At 44.2% G+C, this 16,705-nt stretch overlaps 2 protein-coding genes across 2 annotated transcripts in view; one reads left to right on the top strand and one right to left on the bottom strand.

Moving 5' to 3' along the window:
* The window catches only part of psme4b (proteasome activator subunit 4b), a 33,405-nt gene extending 32,496 nt beyond the window's left edge, over positions 1 to 909 (bottom strand). The window contains exon 1 of the mRNA XM_070990490.1: positions 543 to 909. Coding sequence (XP_070846591.1) covers positions 543 to 736 — 194 coding nt within the window. The 5' untranslated portion in view covers positions 737 to 909. The remainder of the gene's footprint in view (positions 1 to 542) is intronic.
* Positions 910 to 3,246: 2,337 nt separating this feature from the next.
* On the top strand, positions 3,247 to 15,781 carry LOC139349419 (thrombospondin-2-like). The gene is made up of 22 exons (XM_070990199.1): positions 3,247 to 3,491; positions 3,631 to 3,696; positions 3,845 to 3,981; positions 5,650 to 5,824; positions 5,909 to 6,199; positions 6,287 to 6,585; positions 7,594 to 7,687; positions 7,788 to 7,952; positions 8,218 to 8,394; positions 8,478 to 8,651; positions 8,976 to 9,106; positions 9,842 to 9,976; positions 10,075 to 10,293; positions 10,375 to 10,482; positions 10,587 to 10,746; positions 11,206 to 11,324; positions 11,499 to 11,733; positions 12,031 to 12,258; positions 12,347 to 12,477; positions 12,744 to 12,884; positions 13,083 to 13,180; positions 15,604 to 15,781. The coding sequence occupies exons 2-22, from the start codon at positions 3,633 to 3,635 to the stop codon at positions 15,779 to 15,781; spliced, it is 3,459 nt and encodes a 1,152-aa protein (XP_070846300.1). The 5' UTR covers positions 3,247 to 3,491; positions 3,631 to 3,632.
* Positions 15,782 to 16,705: the final 924 nt, after the last annotated feature.

A 16,705-nucleotide genomic window follows, 5' to 3' on the forward strand; every position in this document is an offset into this window, starting at 1 on the left:
ACACACGGAGTAAATACACGGCTTCACTTGCCCACTTTGTCAACATGGAACTTAACCTCATTGAATCTGAGTCGAAGCCAAATGGACAAAGTGAATTAAGAGTCCAGGTTTTATTTAAAGAGCAGAACACGATGCCCTGATGCTCTGTGGAGGCCGGGCACACACTGCATGGTCTCCTTTAAAGATTTTTATCCTTATTTTTAAGCGCAAAAAGACTCTTGAAGACTTCTTACTGAATATTTGGGTTTTAAAGTGAACACTTAATGTAGCTGTGGCCTCTTGTAAAGAAATACTGACATGTTGCACAATGCAATGCAATATTATATAGGTATACGTATTAATGCAGTTTTTGTTGGAATGATCTGAGGATTGTGATCATGTTGGACTGACTGCTCTGTGGCACAAAATACGCACAGCCAATCCAATCCAATCCAACCCCTAGCCTCATAATAACCTCAGAACCTAAATGATCTGCTATAGAGACCACTACAGTGAATCCTAAATGACTAATTATGGGTCTACAGCCTTACTCCAGCACTTACGAGAAGAGTTTCCTGCACCAGAAAGCGACCCCGGGCCACAGCTCTCTGACGAGGACAGCTCTGGACAGGTTCGCTTTGATCTCCGCCAACAGTTCCGTGGCCTCCCGGTCCAACCGATCCGCGTAAGGCAGCAGCTTGTTATACACGATCTCCTTCTGAGGGATGAACCCGGCCATATCCCCGTCCACGGTCATATTCCAGGTCACTTTCCTGCTGTATGAGAGAGGTAAAGGAAAACGGTTCCTCTTTACTTAATGGATGTTGTGCCTTCTGAGAACTGCGCCGCAGAAGTCGGTGGGCATAATCCGCTGTGTCCAGCAGCCGGGCGGAAGGCAGGCGATCACAGGGGGAAAGTGTGTCACGCTAATTGAGCTGTGCAAAGCCTTGAGCGCGGAGGGCCGGTTCCGCTCTGACCTGCAATGTCAGGCGCTGCGTCACCTCTCACTTCACACCTCAGATGTCCAGCGGCGGCCTGCGCGCCGGGGGGGCGACAGAGTTCGTGCACTCGCCGTGACGCACGATAGGAGGTCGCACAAAATGGCTTGGCCGCAGGTTGCTGCAGAGAGGGCGCATTACTGTACGGTCAAGCTTTGACTTCAGCAGCACTGAGCCTCAGGGAAGGCTTTGATATATGAACGCTTTCATGTGTGGGCAGAGGGTGGCGGAGCAGGAGGAAACCGGGATCATTCTGGACTACAAGTCCCAGAGGCGGCGCTGTATCCGTGCGAACTAATCTGCAGAATAATAGGATCATCTGATAACTGGATTAATGCCCCTCTCCTGTTCTACTGACCCACAGTGGCTGTTATTGGGGGGGGGGGGGGGGGGGGCATGTCTAGTGCATTTAGTGAATCAGCATCCAGGCTATCCACCAGCTTTATTATAAGAAAGCAAATTCATACATGTGTGTTTTGCCTGCGCAGCACAGGGCGTTTATTTATCTGGCCACTGAACTGTGCCAATAAACAAATAAATAAATTACAGTCCACGACAACTCGTGTACTCCATGTCTTCCCATGCTGTCCTGTCCCTGACCTTCTCTGATCTTGCACTGGTGTTCGTCCCTCCTTGTAAATCCTTTTACATTAAGCCCATGTAATTCTCTGACCGCTGCATGCTTAGAGCGGTGCTGGCAATTGCAGGATACTGTCTGGCCTGCCTGGCGGTAAGGCTGCTTCTCACAGCGAGGGCTTAGAGCAGAGTGCAAAAGCCCTTTGAGTTCTCTGGTCTGGTTACCTTTAGAGAAATGGGGCAATTGCTGCCGCTCCACCTCAGCCCTTTCTCAAGCTGCCTGATTGCATAAAGTGCCCTGTTTCTCAGCATCTCACCGGCAGTCTTGCTGTCGCTTTCGCAGGCCTGCTTACAGCTCATGATGGCCTCGTGACCTTCAGTCACTTTCACCTTTCTGAGGCAGTGAGCATAGTGCCCTCTTTAACACTATTTTCTTTCTATAAACACAGGCGAAGACAGTCACAGACTATGAGCGAGGACAGAATGTGCCTTCCACATGGCATATCAGTCCATGACTGTCACGCTGGACTTTGCCAAGTAATCTCACCCAAGTCTTTACCTTTTATATCCCCTCAGATCTTATTACTTTGGTGCTTTTCTTTGCCTCTAGAGCAGTGACGGCACCTGCTTTCACTGTCTCCACTGCTGAACCAGTTCCAGGAAGAAACACTGCGTCCGTCCCCATTTGCTCTCCTGTTGTGATGTTTCCAGGTATCTCCGAGAGGAGACTTCTGTGGGAGCTGTGCGTTTTTGTGTCTAAGTGTTTTTGTATGGGCACAGGCGCTTGCATGTGTGTGCATGCATGTGTTCACACATCTGTGAGATTCATTATTCCACAAGTGGAGTCTACAGATGGAAAATGTGATTCAGGATGATGATGCCTCTTTGACTCAGCAGGGAGAAGACCAAACAGAGAGAGAGAGAGGCAGAGAGGGAGTGAGAGGGGGAGGAAGAGAGAGAGAGACAGAGAGAGAGAGAAAGGAAGGAGAGATGATGGTCCCAGTGGAAGTAGATGTTTTTGTATTCCACCAGCTTTCTCATCTTTACCTCACGATCTTGTGCAGACATCAAGAAAAATCAAACAAATGACAAACATACACATGCATGCATGCACGCACGCACGCACACATACACACACATATACACACACACACACACACACACACACACACACACACACAAACACACACACACACATCAAGTCCCTCATTTTCACCAGGGATTTATGGTGATGCCAGTTTTCTTGCTGCTAAAATATTGGAAAACTCAAGTTGGCCAATAAGCGTGCGTGTGTGTGTGTGTGTGTGTGTGTGTGTGTGTGTGTGTGTGCGTGCGTGCATTTCAATGTGTGAGTGCATGTTTTTGTGTGTGTCTCAGTTTGGAGAGTGAAGAGTGTAAATGATGTGTCTGGGAAACCTGCATCGAGATGTCAACACACACACACGCACAGACACACACACACAGTGTTCCTTCCTTCCAGCTGGGCTTCTCGCTGGGAGATATGCAGCACAGTCCATCGCCAGACAGACGGGTAATATATGGCCCCCGCTCCTGCCTCACACACACACACACACACACACACACACACACACACACACACACACACACACACACACACACACACACACACACACACACATTCTCAAACAAATACATAACCACATTAGAACTTTCTACAGAACTAACAGAGCCGTCTGCATGTTCTTCACTCAGATTTCACTCGCACCAGCCTCTCTTTCTTTTTGCATGCTCCAACAACAAATTACTGAGGAAATCATGCCGGTCCAGATGCCAAGGTGAGAAGGAAACAAGGAGACAAGGAAATAAGGAAAAGGAGACAGACATTCCATCACAGCTCCTGTGGAGCTGCAGCAGGGACGAGTCTACCAGCCTTGATTTCTTATTGTGGAGAAAAGCAGACCAGCGAGGAGTACACAGGTATGCAGGTTTTCATCTTCCTCTTCTTCTTCTTCTTCTTTTATCTCCTCTGCAGCAGACCTGCTTGCATTGTGCGGCGGTGTAGCAGTATAGTTGCTGTAATTCACGGTGACTGGATATGTGATTTATGTGTGAACAGGAATGAGTCCGCTGAGAGGTTTCCCTTGGCTTCTGATATTCCTCTATGCAGCAGCTATGTGTGCAGGTACCACACACACTTTCATGCATGCATTTGCTCACAGGCAAAAATAGAATACCTGCATTCAAATATATTCACAAAGAGAGTTTCTTTACCTCTTTGTATATGATATAAAATCTAGCACAGACCACACACACTTGTGCCTCCTCCACAGGGGTCAGTGGTACAAAGGTCGACAACGCGTCGTCAGAAATCTGTCGTCATCCATGTGAGGAGCTGGTGGCCTTGCTCACTGAGATCCATGGCCTGCGTATTGTCACCAGCAGCCTGCTTGAAGATCTAGAGAGAGTTGTATGATACACAGATACATGCGCATGTGTCACCTGCATGTCGGCGTTTGTTGTGTTTAGCTCTCTGATGCAGCATTTATTTTCATAAGAACTTAGCTTTTAGAAGGGGAAAAAAGGAGAAGATTTTAGAAAATATTTGTACATTTGCTCTCCTATGAAAAATTATTTTTAAGTTATGAAAATGCCCAGTTAGAGGCATTTAACATGAGTAAAAAATTAATTTGACTAGTTGTGGGATTGTAACAAACAAATGGAGATGATTACAGTGTGTGCTGTCTAAGTCTACCAGCCTCTGCAGCGCACTTTACTTTGTATTTGATGGGGGAGAGCTTTGGGGGAATTTGTGGGACAAAACCAACAGAGAGTAGCTCTTTTTTCAGTGCAAATGGAACAAGTAGCGACATCCTTTTTTCTGGCAGGAATCACTGTGGTTTGCAGTAAATGTCCTGGTAATTTGGGGGGAAAAAAACAAGCCGAAAGAATACCATCAGTGTTAAAGGTGGGGTGAGTCATTCTGGAGAGAGATTGTTGATATTTGAGCTCAACACCCAAACAAATACACCCCTCCCTTCAGGGCTCCCTCAGAAGCCACGTCCCTCAAATTCATGGACATGCAGAGAGGACGGTGCGGTTTCCCAGAGCCGGCACACCACTTCCAGACCAATACTCGCAACTCTCCTGCAATTACAGCTAACGTCTAAACAACAGCATTGCTTGGCAAACTAGAAAGCAAGCTGATTGTGGGAAAGTACGTCAACTGACACGCAAATCACCACCAACACAAACAAAAACAGCAATGCTGATGTTACCCACGACCTGTGCATTCTTCTTCATGCCTGTCAACTATCAGAGGTCTCTCCATCTGTGGAAAACCTCCCTGATGTTTGCATGTTGTTAACATGTCCTGTGCACAAGCACAAACACCCTCTGGCTTGGCTTGGTCTGAGCCACTTTGTTTCCCATTTCCCATTTTCCCAGACACTATTTTTTTTTATTATATACACAGACTAGACAGGTAAGCTGACGGTGAGGAGATTTTTGATGAATTTGACAAAAAGCGTCCTGACTCACCCCACTTTTAAACAGAAACTTTTGGATTTTTCAATCTTGACTCTATTTTCCCATGTTTTTCTATTTAAGAGACTAATGGGGGCAGCAATTTTTGAAAATGGTCCAGTATTGAGAGAGTACTGCAGCCAGCAGCTGCAAAATGGGCTTCAATCCAATCTTTTAGAGCAATTGTGCACTGTCAATGTGCACTAAAAGTTTCTGTTTTTGCCACAGACAGGCTCCGATTGTTATTATAAGTGCCTGAAAACATTATGGAAAGAATCCCTGCAGAGATAAAACTTTTTCTTTTGTTTAACCAGAAACTACATCTCTCTCAAAACCAGACCCCATTTACAAAAAGAGCAATTTTACCTTTCTGATGACAGAAGAAGTTTCATTGAAACTTGACAGAAACAAAATAAAACTCAGTAAAAGCACCATAACCACCATGGTTATTCCTCCCACTGTTTCAAAATGTCTGCAATTCAACCATCATTCCATCCTAATTCATTTGTTTCTGTGTGTACTAATGCAAAATAATGGATTTAATTAGAGAAAAAAATCTGCTGATTTAATGTTTTGAAAATGAAATGCATCCTTTATTTATTTCTATTCTCAGTCAAAAGAAAATGAGGTGATGCGCATATCTTTGGCTGAACTGAGCAACAGCAGCAATGGCAGCAGCCATGGCCGTGGTGGCAGCCTTGGCAACATCCGTGATGGCAGCCTTGGCAATGTCCATGGTGGGAGCCATGGCAATGGTCATGGAGATGGCTATGGTCATGGAGATGGCCGTGGCGACAGCTATGGTCATGGAGATGGCCACGGCGATGGCTATGGTCATGGAGATGGCCACGGCGACAGCTATGGTCATGGAGATGGCCACGGCGATGGCTATGGTCATGGAGATAGCCGTGGTGGCAGCCATGGCAATGGCCGTGGCAATGGCTATGGTCATGGAGATGGCCACGGCAACGGCTATGGTCATGGAGATGGCCACGGCGATGGCTATGGTCATGGAGATGGCCACGGCGACGGCTATGGTCATGGAGATGGCCATGGTGGCAGCCATGGTCATGGAGATGGCCATGGCGACGGCTATGGTCATGGAGATGGCCGTGGTGGCAGCCATGGCAATGGTCGTGGCAATAGCTATGGTCATGGAGATGGCCACGGCGATGGCTATGGTCATGGAGGAAGCCGTGGCGATGGCTATGGTCATGGAGGAAGCCGTGGCGATGGCTATGGTCATGGAGGTGGCCGGGGCGATGGATATGATCATGGGGGAGGCCGCGGCAATGGCTATGGTCATGGAGGTGGCCGTGGTAGCAGCTTTGGCAATGGCCGTAGTGATGACTATGGTCAAGGAGATGGCCATGGTGGCGGCCATGGCAATGGCCACGGTGACAGCCATGGCAATGGACATTTTGGCGACATTGATCTTGACGATCTTGACAGAGACCGAGACGGAGAGATCTGGTGTGTGCAGGATGGGCGAGTGTACGAGCAGGGCGACGACTGGGAGGTTGACAGCTGCACCTCCTGCACTTGCCAGGTCAGCATTGCCTTACGTAACTACAATCTAGAATATCAGCAGTGAAGTCTTTCCTGGGAGAATGCCATGCAAACCTCTGAATTAAAGGAAGATCTGTCATAGATTAGACTGCATCAGCTTCATTAAATGGTCAATCTTCTACGATGCAATCTCTCCCATCTTTATCTGTAATTTTCTATCTAGATTTGTCAAGTCTCAAGTCCTCATTGTGACTTACGTCTGACTCAAATCCAAGTCTCTTTGTGTTATTTTGTTTGATTTATGTATACAACATGAATTACTTGCAACTTGACTCTAAAGACATGACTGAAACTGGACTTGAAAGCTATAATATTCTCTCAAGCTTTGACCTGCTAAAATCCTGGAACCAGAAAAGTACAAGAATCCTCTAGAATGGCTCTGAAGAAGCATAAACTGAAAGGAATAGTTTGACATTTTGGGAAACAGGCTTAGATGATAAGATTGATAGCACATAATTCTTATCTGTTAAATATGAAGCTACAGCCAGGAGACCATTAGCTTAGGTAAGCATGAAAACTGGTTCTGTTCAGAGGTTAAAAAATCAGTGTAGCAGCACTTCTAAAGCTCATGCCTGGTTTGTTTAATCTGTACAAAAACCTGAAATGTAGAAATGACAAGTTGTGGTTTTACGGATGGTTATGTGCTAAGCTAACGGTCTCCTGGCTGTAGCCAAAGAGATGCTTAAGTTTCACTTTTATCCAATGTGGTTTCATTTATTTCCAGTGCTGCCTTTGTTAGTCTCCTCTATTTTATGATTGCTTCATCCTCTTCTCTGAGTCTGTTTCTCTTCAAAAGACATCATTAGTTTTGTCAAGGATGGATTGAGGGAGTAGCCAGACGTATTATGAGTCATGACAGCATATCATTCCTCTGCGAGGACTGGCATTTAGAAAAACATCTGGCTCAAACTAGTATGGCTTGACTAAAAATAGTGTTACGGATTATGAATATGTGAACACTGGTTTGTGTCTTCCTCACCTTGCGCAGGATGGAAAGGTGGTGTGCCAGCAGGTGTCGTGCCCTCCTGTGTCCTGCATCAATCCCTCCTTTATCGATGGAAAGTGCTGCCCTGTCTGTCTCAGTGAGTTTGGCTTGTCGGCATATATTGTTTAGCATGGAAAATGAGTGCTAAGATCACAACATCTGATAAAGGTATACCAACAGTGTATGTGTGTATAAAGATAATGAAGATGGCTGGTCCCCGTGGTCTGAGTGGACCGACTGTTCGGTCACCTGTGGACGAGGAGGGCATCAAAGGGGCCGATCCTGCAATGGCATCATGCCGTCCTGCACCGGCCCATCAGTCCAAACCCGCAGTTGCATGCTGACAAAGTGTGAGCGCAAGGGTAGGGCATCACTCTGCATGTCTGATCTATCACGTTGTGATTTAATTTATTTTTGGTGATTGATTGAGCACGGCCTGCTCGAGGGAAATAATGACTATTCCACAAAGATCAAAAGTATGGAACTTCAGACAAATGGATTTTAGAGATTGCAATCATAATTGGAAGCATGTTGCAGTTCTGTAAAAGTATATACACCGAGAATTCAAGGTTACTGTACAAAAAACGTGGACTGTTTACAATCTTTATGTCCTTGTCTCATGTCTAGCGCGTGCTGACGGGAACTGGGGCCTTTGGTCTCCTTGGTCTGCTTGTACAACCACATGTGGCGACGGCACCATAACACGGGTTCGTCTCTGCAACAACCCATCACCACAGAAGGGGGGCAAAGGTTGCATAGGCAGTGCCAGGGAGACACAACCTTGCAACAATACACTCTGCCCCAGTAAGTATATGAGCCCAAATGCACATCCAGGCTGCGCTGTAGCAGTTCACTGGTGTACAGGTAAATAATGTCTTTGTGTGCAGTTGCCGGAGGCTGGACAAGCTGGAGTGAATGGTCACTTTGCTCAGAGTCGTGTGGGGGAGGTCTTATCAGTCGTCAGCGGGAGTGTTCCCACCCTGCTCCTCAGAACGGTGGCAAATCTTGTGCTGGAGACGCTGTGGACTATGAAGCATGTAACAAACAACCATGTCCTATAGGTAAACCTTAACCCTGTCCCCAAACCTCAGGCTACAGGTGCGTTTTCAACTGTGTAAGCAGATATTACTCTAAAAGTGGGCTAAGCCTTGCAACCATGGATAAACCTTATTTCTTTTTTATTGGATGAAAAATATATTTTTTAGAGGATTAGAAAAGAATGTCCTACAGGGTTTATTCTGCCTTTATTCAATTATTGAGGCTTAGGATAGAACAGACAAATGCTTCAAATATAAACTTTGTCAGAATAATGTAGGTGCTGTTAACCTGCTGGATTATATGGATTGTGTATAAATGCCTTTTTGTGCACATTTGTATGGTTTCAGATATATGTTTGCTGTCAAATCCATGTTTCCCTGGGGTGGAGTGCATATCATATATCGATGGATCATGGGAATGCGGACACTGTCCGTTGGGTTTAAATGGCAACGGCACTCACTGTGAAGATGAAAATGAGGTAATAAAAGCAGGCGACATGACATCAGCCAGTTAATGGCTCGATGTCACCGATGTGGGGAATAGGAAACAACAGTTTGATGAAACTGTCCCATATAATGTTATAGTTGATGTCAACTAATCCTGCATCAACAGCAGGACTTTATAACTTCCTCTGATGTCACCAGTAGGTTGATTTTACCTTCTCTAGCCTAGTTTGACATTGTGACAGTAAGGTAGGTTGTACAATTTCCAGAAACTGAAAGTTTCTCTCTGATCCTGCCTGATCACCTTTGCATTTCATGCAGGTTTTGAAAGCTATGATTGGTCAGTTTAACCTCTAGTTTGTAACTCAAGGCACCCTGATCACCTAATTTCACCAAACCCGCCAGAATAAATGTTGCCATTGTGTGGTTCTGAAAACCAGGTTAGGTTTGGGCACAAAAAACACATGGTTAGGTAAAGGAAAAGATCAGATTTTGGCTTAAAATACCCTGAACTACATCACTTTGATGGCTGTTGTAGAAACACTGATATGATACAAGTGAAACATACAAATGTATCGTATCTGTGCTTTGCAGAAATGCACAATTCCTTCACTTCATTCAGGCGACTGGGCTGCTCTGACATAATGACCATCTCCAAAGCAATAAATGTTACATTGTCTGATCCTGGCAGAGAGCCCCTCGGGTCAAACCTTTGTATTTACAGTAAGTGTTTGATATGCTGAACAGGGTTAATCTCTCTCTCCCTGCAGTGTGAAGTGGAGGATGTGTGTGTCACACAGTGTGTAAACACAGACCCTGGGTTCTACTGTTTGCCCTGTCCTCCTCGCTATAAAGGCACCCAGCCATATGGCCTCGGACTGCAGGAAGCCCTGAAAATCAAGCAGGCATGCATCTTTGAATATTAATTTTCATTTTTGTGAACTGTTTTCCTCAATTTGAACTAGAAATACTGTTATATTCTTAAATGCTTGCATTGATGTAGGTGTGTGAACCATACAACCCTTGCAAAGACAACACACACACCTGCCACAAGTATGCTCAGTGTGTGTACCTGGGCCTGGCGTCTGAGGTTTTGTTCAAGTGTGTGTGTGCCGTTGGGTTCGCCGGCGATGGCTTCCTGTGTGGCGAAGACTCTGATCTGGATGGCTGGCCCAACAACAGGCTACCCTGCAAGCAGAACGCAACATATCACTGTCAAAAGGTAAAAGAGTAAAACATCTAATCTGACTGGCTGGCTGTGGTCTGGTTGGATTTCACAAAACTGGGTTGTGATTGGCTGCAGGATAATTGCCCCGTGCTACCAAACTCTGGACAAGAAGACCTGGACATGGATGGACAGGGAGACGCCTGCGATCCTGATGATGATAATGATGACATCATAGATGAGAGGGTGAGACCGTGGCTCAGTCATGGAGTAACTTTGACTGAAAATAGGCCAATATTCACATCAGCTGTGTGTGTGTGTGTGTGCATGAATGTGTTCGCTTGGCATAGGACAACTGCCCGCTGGTGTACAACCCCCGGCAGTTTGACTCTGACAGAGATGGGGTCGGGGACCGCTGTGATAACTGTCCATTTGATAGCAACCCGCTGCAGACAGACACTGATGACAACGGAGAAGGAGACGCCTGCAGCATCGACATTGATGGAGACGGTAGGAGCTACTCAGTAAAGCAGGCCTGGAACATTCAGTTACTTGTCCCATTTTTTCAGTCTTCAAACAACGTTCAAACCCAGAGGAATTTCAAATTTTATTTGAGGTGACGGTGCGTTTAGTTTGTTTGCCTGTCAGTGGCATCATATCGCCTTTAATGCTACTTGTTGCTATAATGCTGCCTTCGAATTGTCAGATTTTGGGGGTCTAGAGGACAGAAAAACTAGAGTTTCTCATGTAAAAGGAAAATAAATTCTGTGGTAATAAACACTAGAGACCTGGACCAGGATCAATTGGTGGTGTAGTAAAAAAATTAAAAGTGGATTTACTGCCCAGTTACTTTTTAGATTCAGATCATATTATATTTATCCAAACAAAGTCTTGATCAATATTGGTTGGAGAGTTGTTTTATGTGTAAAAAAGGAAATACAATTGATCTGTGTTTGTGTCTTTCTCCAGAGGTCCTGAATGATTACGACAACTGTCCCCTTGTCTACAACACTGACCAGAGGGACACAGACCTGGATGGTGTTGGAGACCAGTGTGACAACTGTCCCCTTCTACACAACCCACGGCAGGTGCTTGAAAACACAAACGCTTACAAGTACTGAAAAATGCATTAAGAAACAAGATAGATGCTGGTGGTGCTGCCTCACAGGACATCTGGTACAGGGCAACAATTTATTAGTGGCGTTCAATCAGGGATGGATGGATGATTGTTTTTGGTGTGTGCTTGGTGTGTGCGTTTACAGCTTGACTCCGACAGTGACCTAGTAGGGGACATGTGTGACGACAACAACGACATCGACGAGGACGGCCACCAAAACTCTCTGGACAACTGTCCCTACATCGCCAACAGCAACCAGGCCGACCATGACAAGGACGGGAAGGGAGACGTCTGCGACCATGATGACGACAACGACGGTATCCCTGACGACCGGGACAACTGCAGACTGGTGCCCAACAGGGACCAGATGGACTCTGATGGTCAGTGCTGCTATGGCAGACGTACGAGTCGTGATAAATGGGTTTTGCAGGGTAAATCATGTGACCATCAGTCCAGTATGTCTCCAGTGCTCCAGGTCATGTTAATGTTGGACATCAACATAAACAGTCTATGGCTCTCCAAGGGGTGATTAACCAAACATAGAAGGTTCTTTAATCTATCCACCATCATACAGGTCTTTCTCAGTACATCTGCACATTCTTTCTTTCTTTTTTCCCCTCTTGGATTCCAGGAAATCACATGGTTGCTTTCTCTGTCCTCATTCCTCTGTCCTGCAGGTGACGGTAGCGGCGATGCGTGCTTTGACGACTTTGACAACGACAGCATTCCAGATGCGCTGGATCCCTGTCCGATGAACCAGGATATCGGGTCTACAGACTTCAGGAAGTTTCAGGTTGTTTTGTTGGACCCTAAAGGCACCACGCAGTCTGACCCTCTGTGGGTGATCCGCAGCCAAGGCACTGAGCTGCTGCAGACGGCCAACTCGGACCCTGGCATCGCTTTAGGTCAGATTAACTAGAAAAAAAAGAATAACCCACACAAGTATACTGGAAATTCTTCATTTACAAAATGAATAACCCTTTGTTTAAACAGGATATGACAAGTTCAGCTCTGTAGACTTCAGCGTGACATTTTACGTGAATACCAACCGAGATGACGACTACGCGGGCATCGTGTTCGCCTACCAGTCCAGTCGACGCTTCTATGTTGTCATGTGGAAACAGGTGACGATGGCTCATATTGGCCTGTAGTTATGACAGTAGTTATATTTATCTTTGTACGCCGTCAAATATCTTCTTACCGCCTTTATATTTCTCCTTTATGTCCTTGCTTAGTAGCAAAAAATAGAAAAGTGCATAAAAGACTTTTTTCCATTGAAAAGACTTGTTGTTGTGTGCGGTGACAGTGTTCAGCCGTGTACTACGCTACCAACACCAACTCAGCCTTCACTCCCTTTTATCCTCCACGTTCTGTCTTTCTGTGAGAGCAGGTGTCTCAAGGCTACTGGGAGAAAAAGCCGTCCAAAGCTTTTGGCACAGCGGGAGTCTCGATCAAACTGGTCAACTCCATCACAGGACCAGGGGAATATCTGCGCAATGCCCTGTGGCACACCGGAAACACCAGACACCAGGCATGAATCAGTGACTCGCTTCGTCTCTTTATATTCCGCTTGTCATAAATCACACAAAATTTCTCATTTGAACAGATAAACCTTCCCTAAAACAACCTTGGACAGACTGTCCTTTATTAGATTGGCACAGTAAAGCTCTGATACACAAGTCCAATTTTCTTGTCCACCCTAACGTTTATGTGTGTGTGTCTGTTTTAGGTCAGAACATTGTGGCATGACCCCAATAAAATTGGCTGGAAGGACTTCACTGCATACCGCATGCACCTCATCCACAGACCCAAGACTGGGTTCATCAGGTACAAAGACTGGCATTATCACTTAGAAATGCCAGTTTCCCACCTGAGTTCATGATCCAGCGGTGGTTAGATTTGTCCAAGCGAGATTCTGGACTGAGACCGACCCCAGAATGTCTAGCATATGTCAGGAAATTACTCTTTTCCCTTGTGTTTTGTTATTTCTTTATGCATGGCCAGTCACAAACAGGACAACTGGTATATGAACCTGCAGATACACTGAAGTTGGAGCCACTTCATGTTTTCATGTTGATCGTCCGTAAACCACAGCTGGATTATGATCGTGGAAATCATCCAGGTTTTAAAGTTACAAAAACAATTTTTGGACTCAGAGAAACAACAGCTCCTCCCAAGTGAAACTGCTTCCACATGAGCAGTAACCTTTACATTTTAATTTACTGCCAAAGTATTTGTTGTTACTGGCTTGGCTTTCAAGGAGCTGTACCAGTGTTTTAGCCCATTTACTACACATACACGTCATTTTCCCGTGTGGTTTTCAGGCCAGACACTACGGGCAAAAACACTGTTTTTTCACTCGCTGCTCAGTTCAAACTGCAGGAAATCAAATGTCCAAAACACACATTTAGGTGTGTTTTGGTTCAGATTTCTCTTCCTTAAATAAGTATATATATATTCAAACATTTTAATTATAAAATTATCCCATGAATTGATTTTATTTATCACTGTTGACAGTATTTTCTTATTTGTGGGTAAAAAAGGAATATGGGAACTTCCTTCTGTAAAAACCTTTGATGCTATTTTGACCCTGGCTTTATCTAATTTTCAGATTTCTGTTCTGAAAATGTCAGCAAATTACTGGATATTTATTCAAATAACGCACATTTGCATATTTGAACATAAAATTTCAGAAAACTTGTGATACCAAAAACAATTTTCTTAATGTAAGTAATCAACTGGGGGAGTTTCACGGTGATATCTAAAGAATTAATTACATTTTTCACCCCATTCAGCTGTAGTGTGAACATGTTTTCCCTCTCATTTTCAAGCATCCACCGTTTTTTGTTCATTTCCGTGTAGTATGACAATCAACTTACAGAAACTTTAGACTTAATTAAGATTTCCGAACGTCATGAGTGTGTTTATTTTTGTGAAACTGGAGGTTTTAGTGTCCCCAAAGTGAGTTAACAAAGTGAATGAAAAGAAATTACTGAAAGCAATCTAAAAAAAAAAAAAAAAAAAAAGAAAATTCAAAGCTCAAGCAAACGCTGGCGCGGCCCTTTAGATCACACTTTCACAGCTCAGTCAGTACCAGTTCAGTTCCTGTAGGTTGCAGTGGAACAACAATCTGCTGGATAACTTCTTAAATTCATGAAAATCACATTCTGTGCCACCTCGGAAAAAGAAATTCACCCTCAGATGTTCTTGCACCGGAGGATATCATCCATCTCCAAGAGTTATTTTATAACAGTGTAATTCACTTTCTTTGTTGTACCCGGTTCTCCTCAACCTGCCACATCTACTTCTGCTTAGTTGTACTTCTCACTAATGGACTTTCAAAAACACCCCCCGGGCGGTGAGTTCTCTGTGCTTTGTGCTGTTTATGTGCAGATGGAGAGAACAACATCAGCACTGTGGTGAGGTTTTCAGGCTGAGAAAAAGTGAGGCGAAAGAGAACAAAACTGTAATGTGCCAAGCCCAGTTGTTCAAATGAGTCAAACGCTGCTAAAGAAGGCTGTCAGTGAAGATGCAAGAGGTGGCTGTGTTGAATCCGGGGTGCTGAATGATTGTAGGATGACAGTGTGCTTATTGAATGTGAGACTGAAAAGAAGCTCCTGCTCTTTGATTGTGAAGGACAGACGCACATTGATATCTTGGATAGTTGCTATGAAGCCAAACTGTAACTGCTTCAAATATAACTCTGATTGACGTCATGTCCTCAGTGTTTATTTAGTGATAGTAAAACAGGGAACAAAGAGGAAAATCCATTAATAAGCAGCAAATGTGACTAACCCCAAGTAAAAGTACAGAAATCATATAGGTTAAATATACTATATAAAGTGCTGCATTGAAAATTGAGTAAAAATGAGCCCTTATTAGTAAATTCAATTAAAGAACTAATGTAAAAGATCAAAACTGGCCTCTGCCAGAGTTACACTGTTATATATTAAACTACTGCATTACTATTATTGATTTATTAACATGTAAGGGGCATTTTAATGTTGTAGTTGGCTGACTTGGAGCTAATTCCAGCTCATTTATAGTTGAATTTACATTATAATAATGTGCAATGTAGATAAATATGGTTTAAATGTGCTTAATTACTTTCTCCCACTAACTTTAACATATATTATAATAACTTATAATCTTGACAAAAAAATAATAATTCAGTCACAGGAGGTCTACATCTGTGGTAAAACTCATGATAAATGCTGTGTGTGATGATGTTAGCTGCGTTGCCATTGCAGGGTGGTGGTGTACGAGGGCAGGGAGATTTTGTCCGACTCGGGGGCGGTGTACGACCACACCCTGGCTGGAGGCAGGCTGGGACTGTTTGTCTTCTCTCAGGAACAGGTGCTCTTCTCAGACCTCAGATACGAGTGCAGAGGTAAGAGATCCAGTCAGAACATTCGTCCTGACTACTGATCAGCGAAGGAAGACGTACTCAGATCCTTTAACTGAGTAAAAGTACTAATACATGAATGTAAAAATTGTCAATTACAAGTAAAAGTTCTGCGTTCCAAGTAAAAGAACATAAATATCCTTTAAGTATCAACAAGAAAAATGGCCCCTGTGACTGATATTCTGCGCTATTATACAGGATATGACATCATTAGATTGTTGTACTGATACATGAGTGTGTGAGCAGCATATTCCTGCTGTAGCTTGTCGAGGTGCAGCTATTTTAACTACTTAAAATACAGTAAAGTGTTTAAGACCAGCGGTTCTCAACCAAGGGTTCCAACCCTCCAAAGGGTCACGAGATAAATCTGAGGGGTCGTGTTATGATTAATGGGAGAAAAAAGAAGCAGAAAAAACACTGCTACACAGATTTTATATTAAATATCTGGACTTTTCTCTAGTCTTTGCCTTTCTGTGATATATTGGATTCTTGGATTTGACCCCTTTGCACCTCAAACAGCTATTTAAATGAAAACGGCCAGAAAACCTGTTTTTTTTTTCATAAGGATTCACAAGCTAGAAAGGCTGAGAACCACTGGTTCAATCCTCAACAATGTGTTTTAGAAGCTTATCCTATATTTCTCATGTAAAATATTCATCTGAAGCAACTGCACCTTTCAGATTGATGTAGTGTTGTAAAAAGTATATTTATCTCTGAACTGTGGTGGAATAGAAGGGTGAAGCAGTATAACAGTACAACACTGGAGTAAATGTACTTAGCTACCCCCCATTGCTGCTACTGATCACTGTGCCCCTGTCGTCCAGCGTTAACTTTGAGTCTCTATTGACCATATCTGTGACATTTTTCTTTGTTTCCTTCCTTAGATAGCTGAACAAGCCACCAGAGGTCCACATTCATTTCAGAAAATCTTCATACAACAGAGAGAG

The sequence above is a fragment of the Chaetodon trifascialis genome, chromosome 21 (genome assembly GCF_039877785.1).
Source record: "Chaetodon trifascialis isolate fChaTrf1 chromosome 21, fChaTrf1.hap1, whole genome shotgun sequence".
NCBI classification, from domain to species: Eukaryota; Metazoa; Chordata; class Actinopteri; order Chaetodontiformes; family Chaetodontidae; genus Chaetodon; species Chaetodon trifascialis.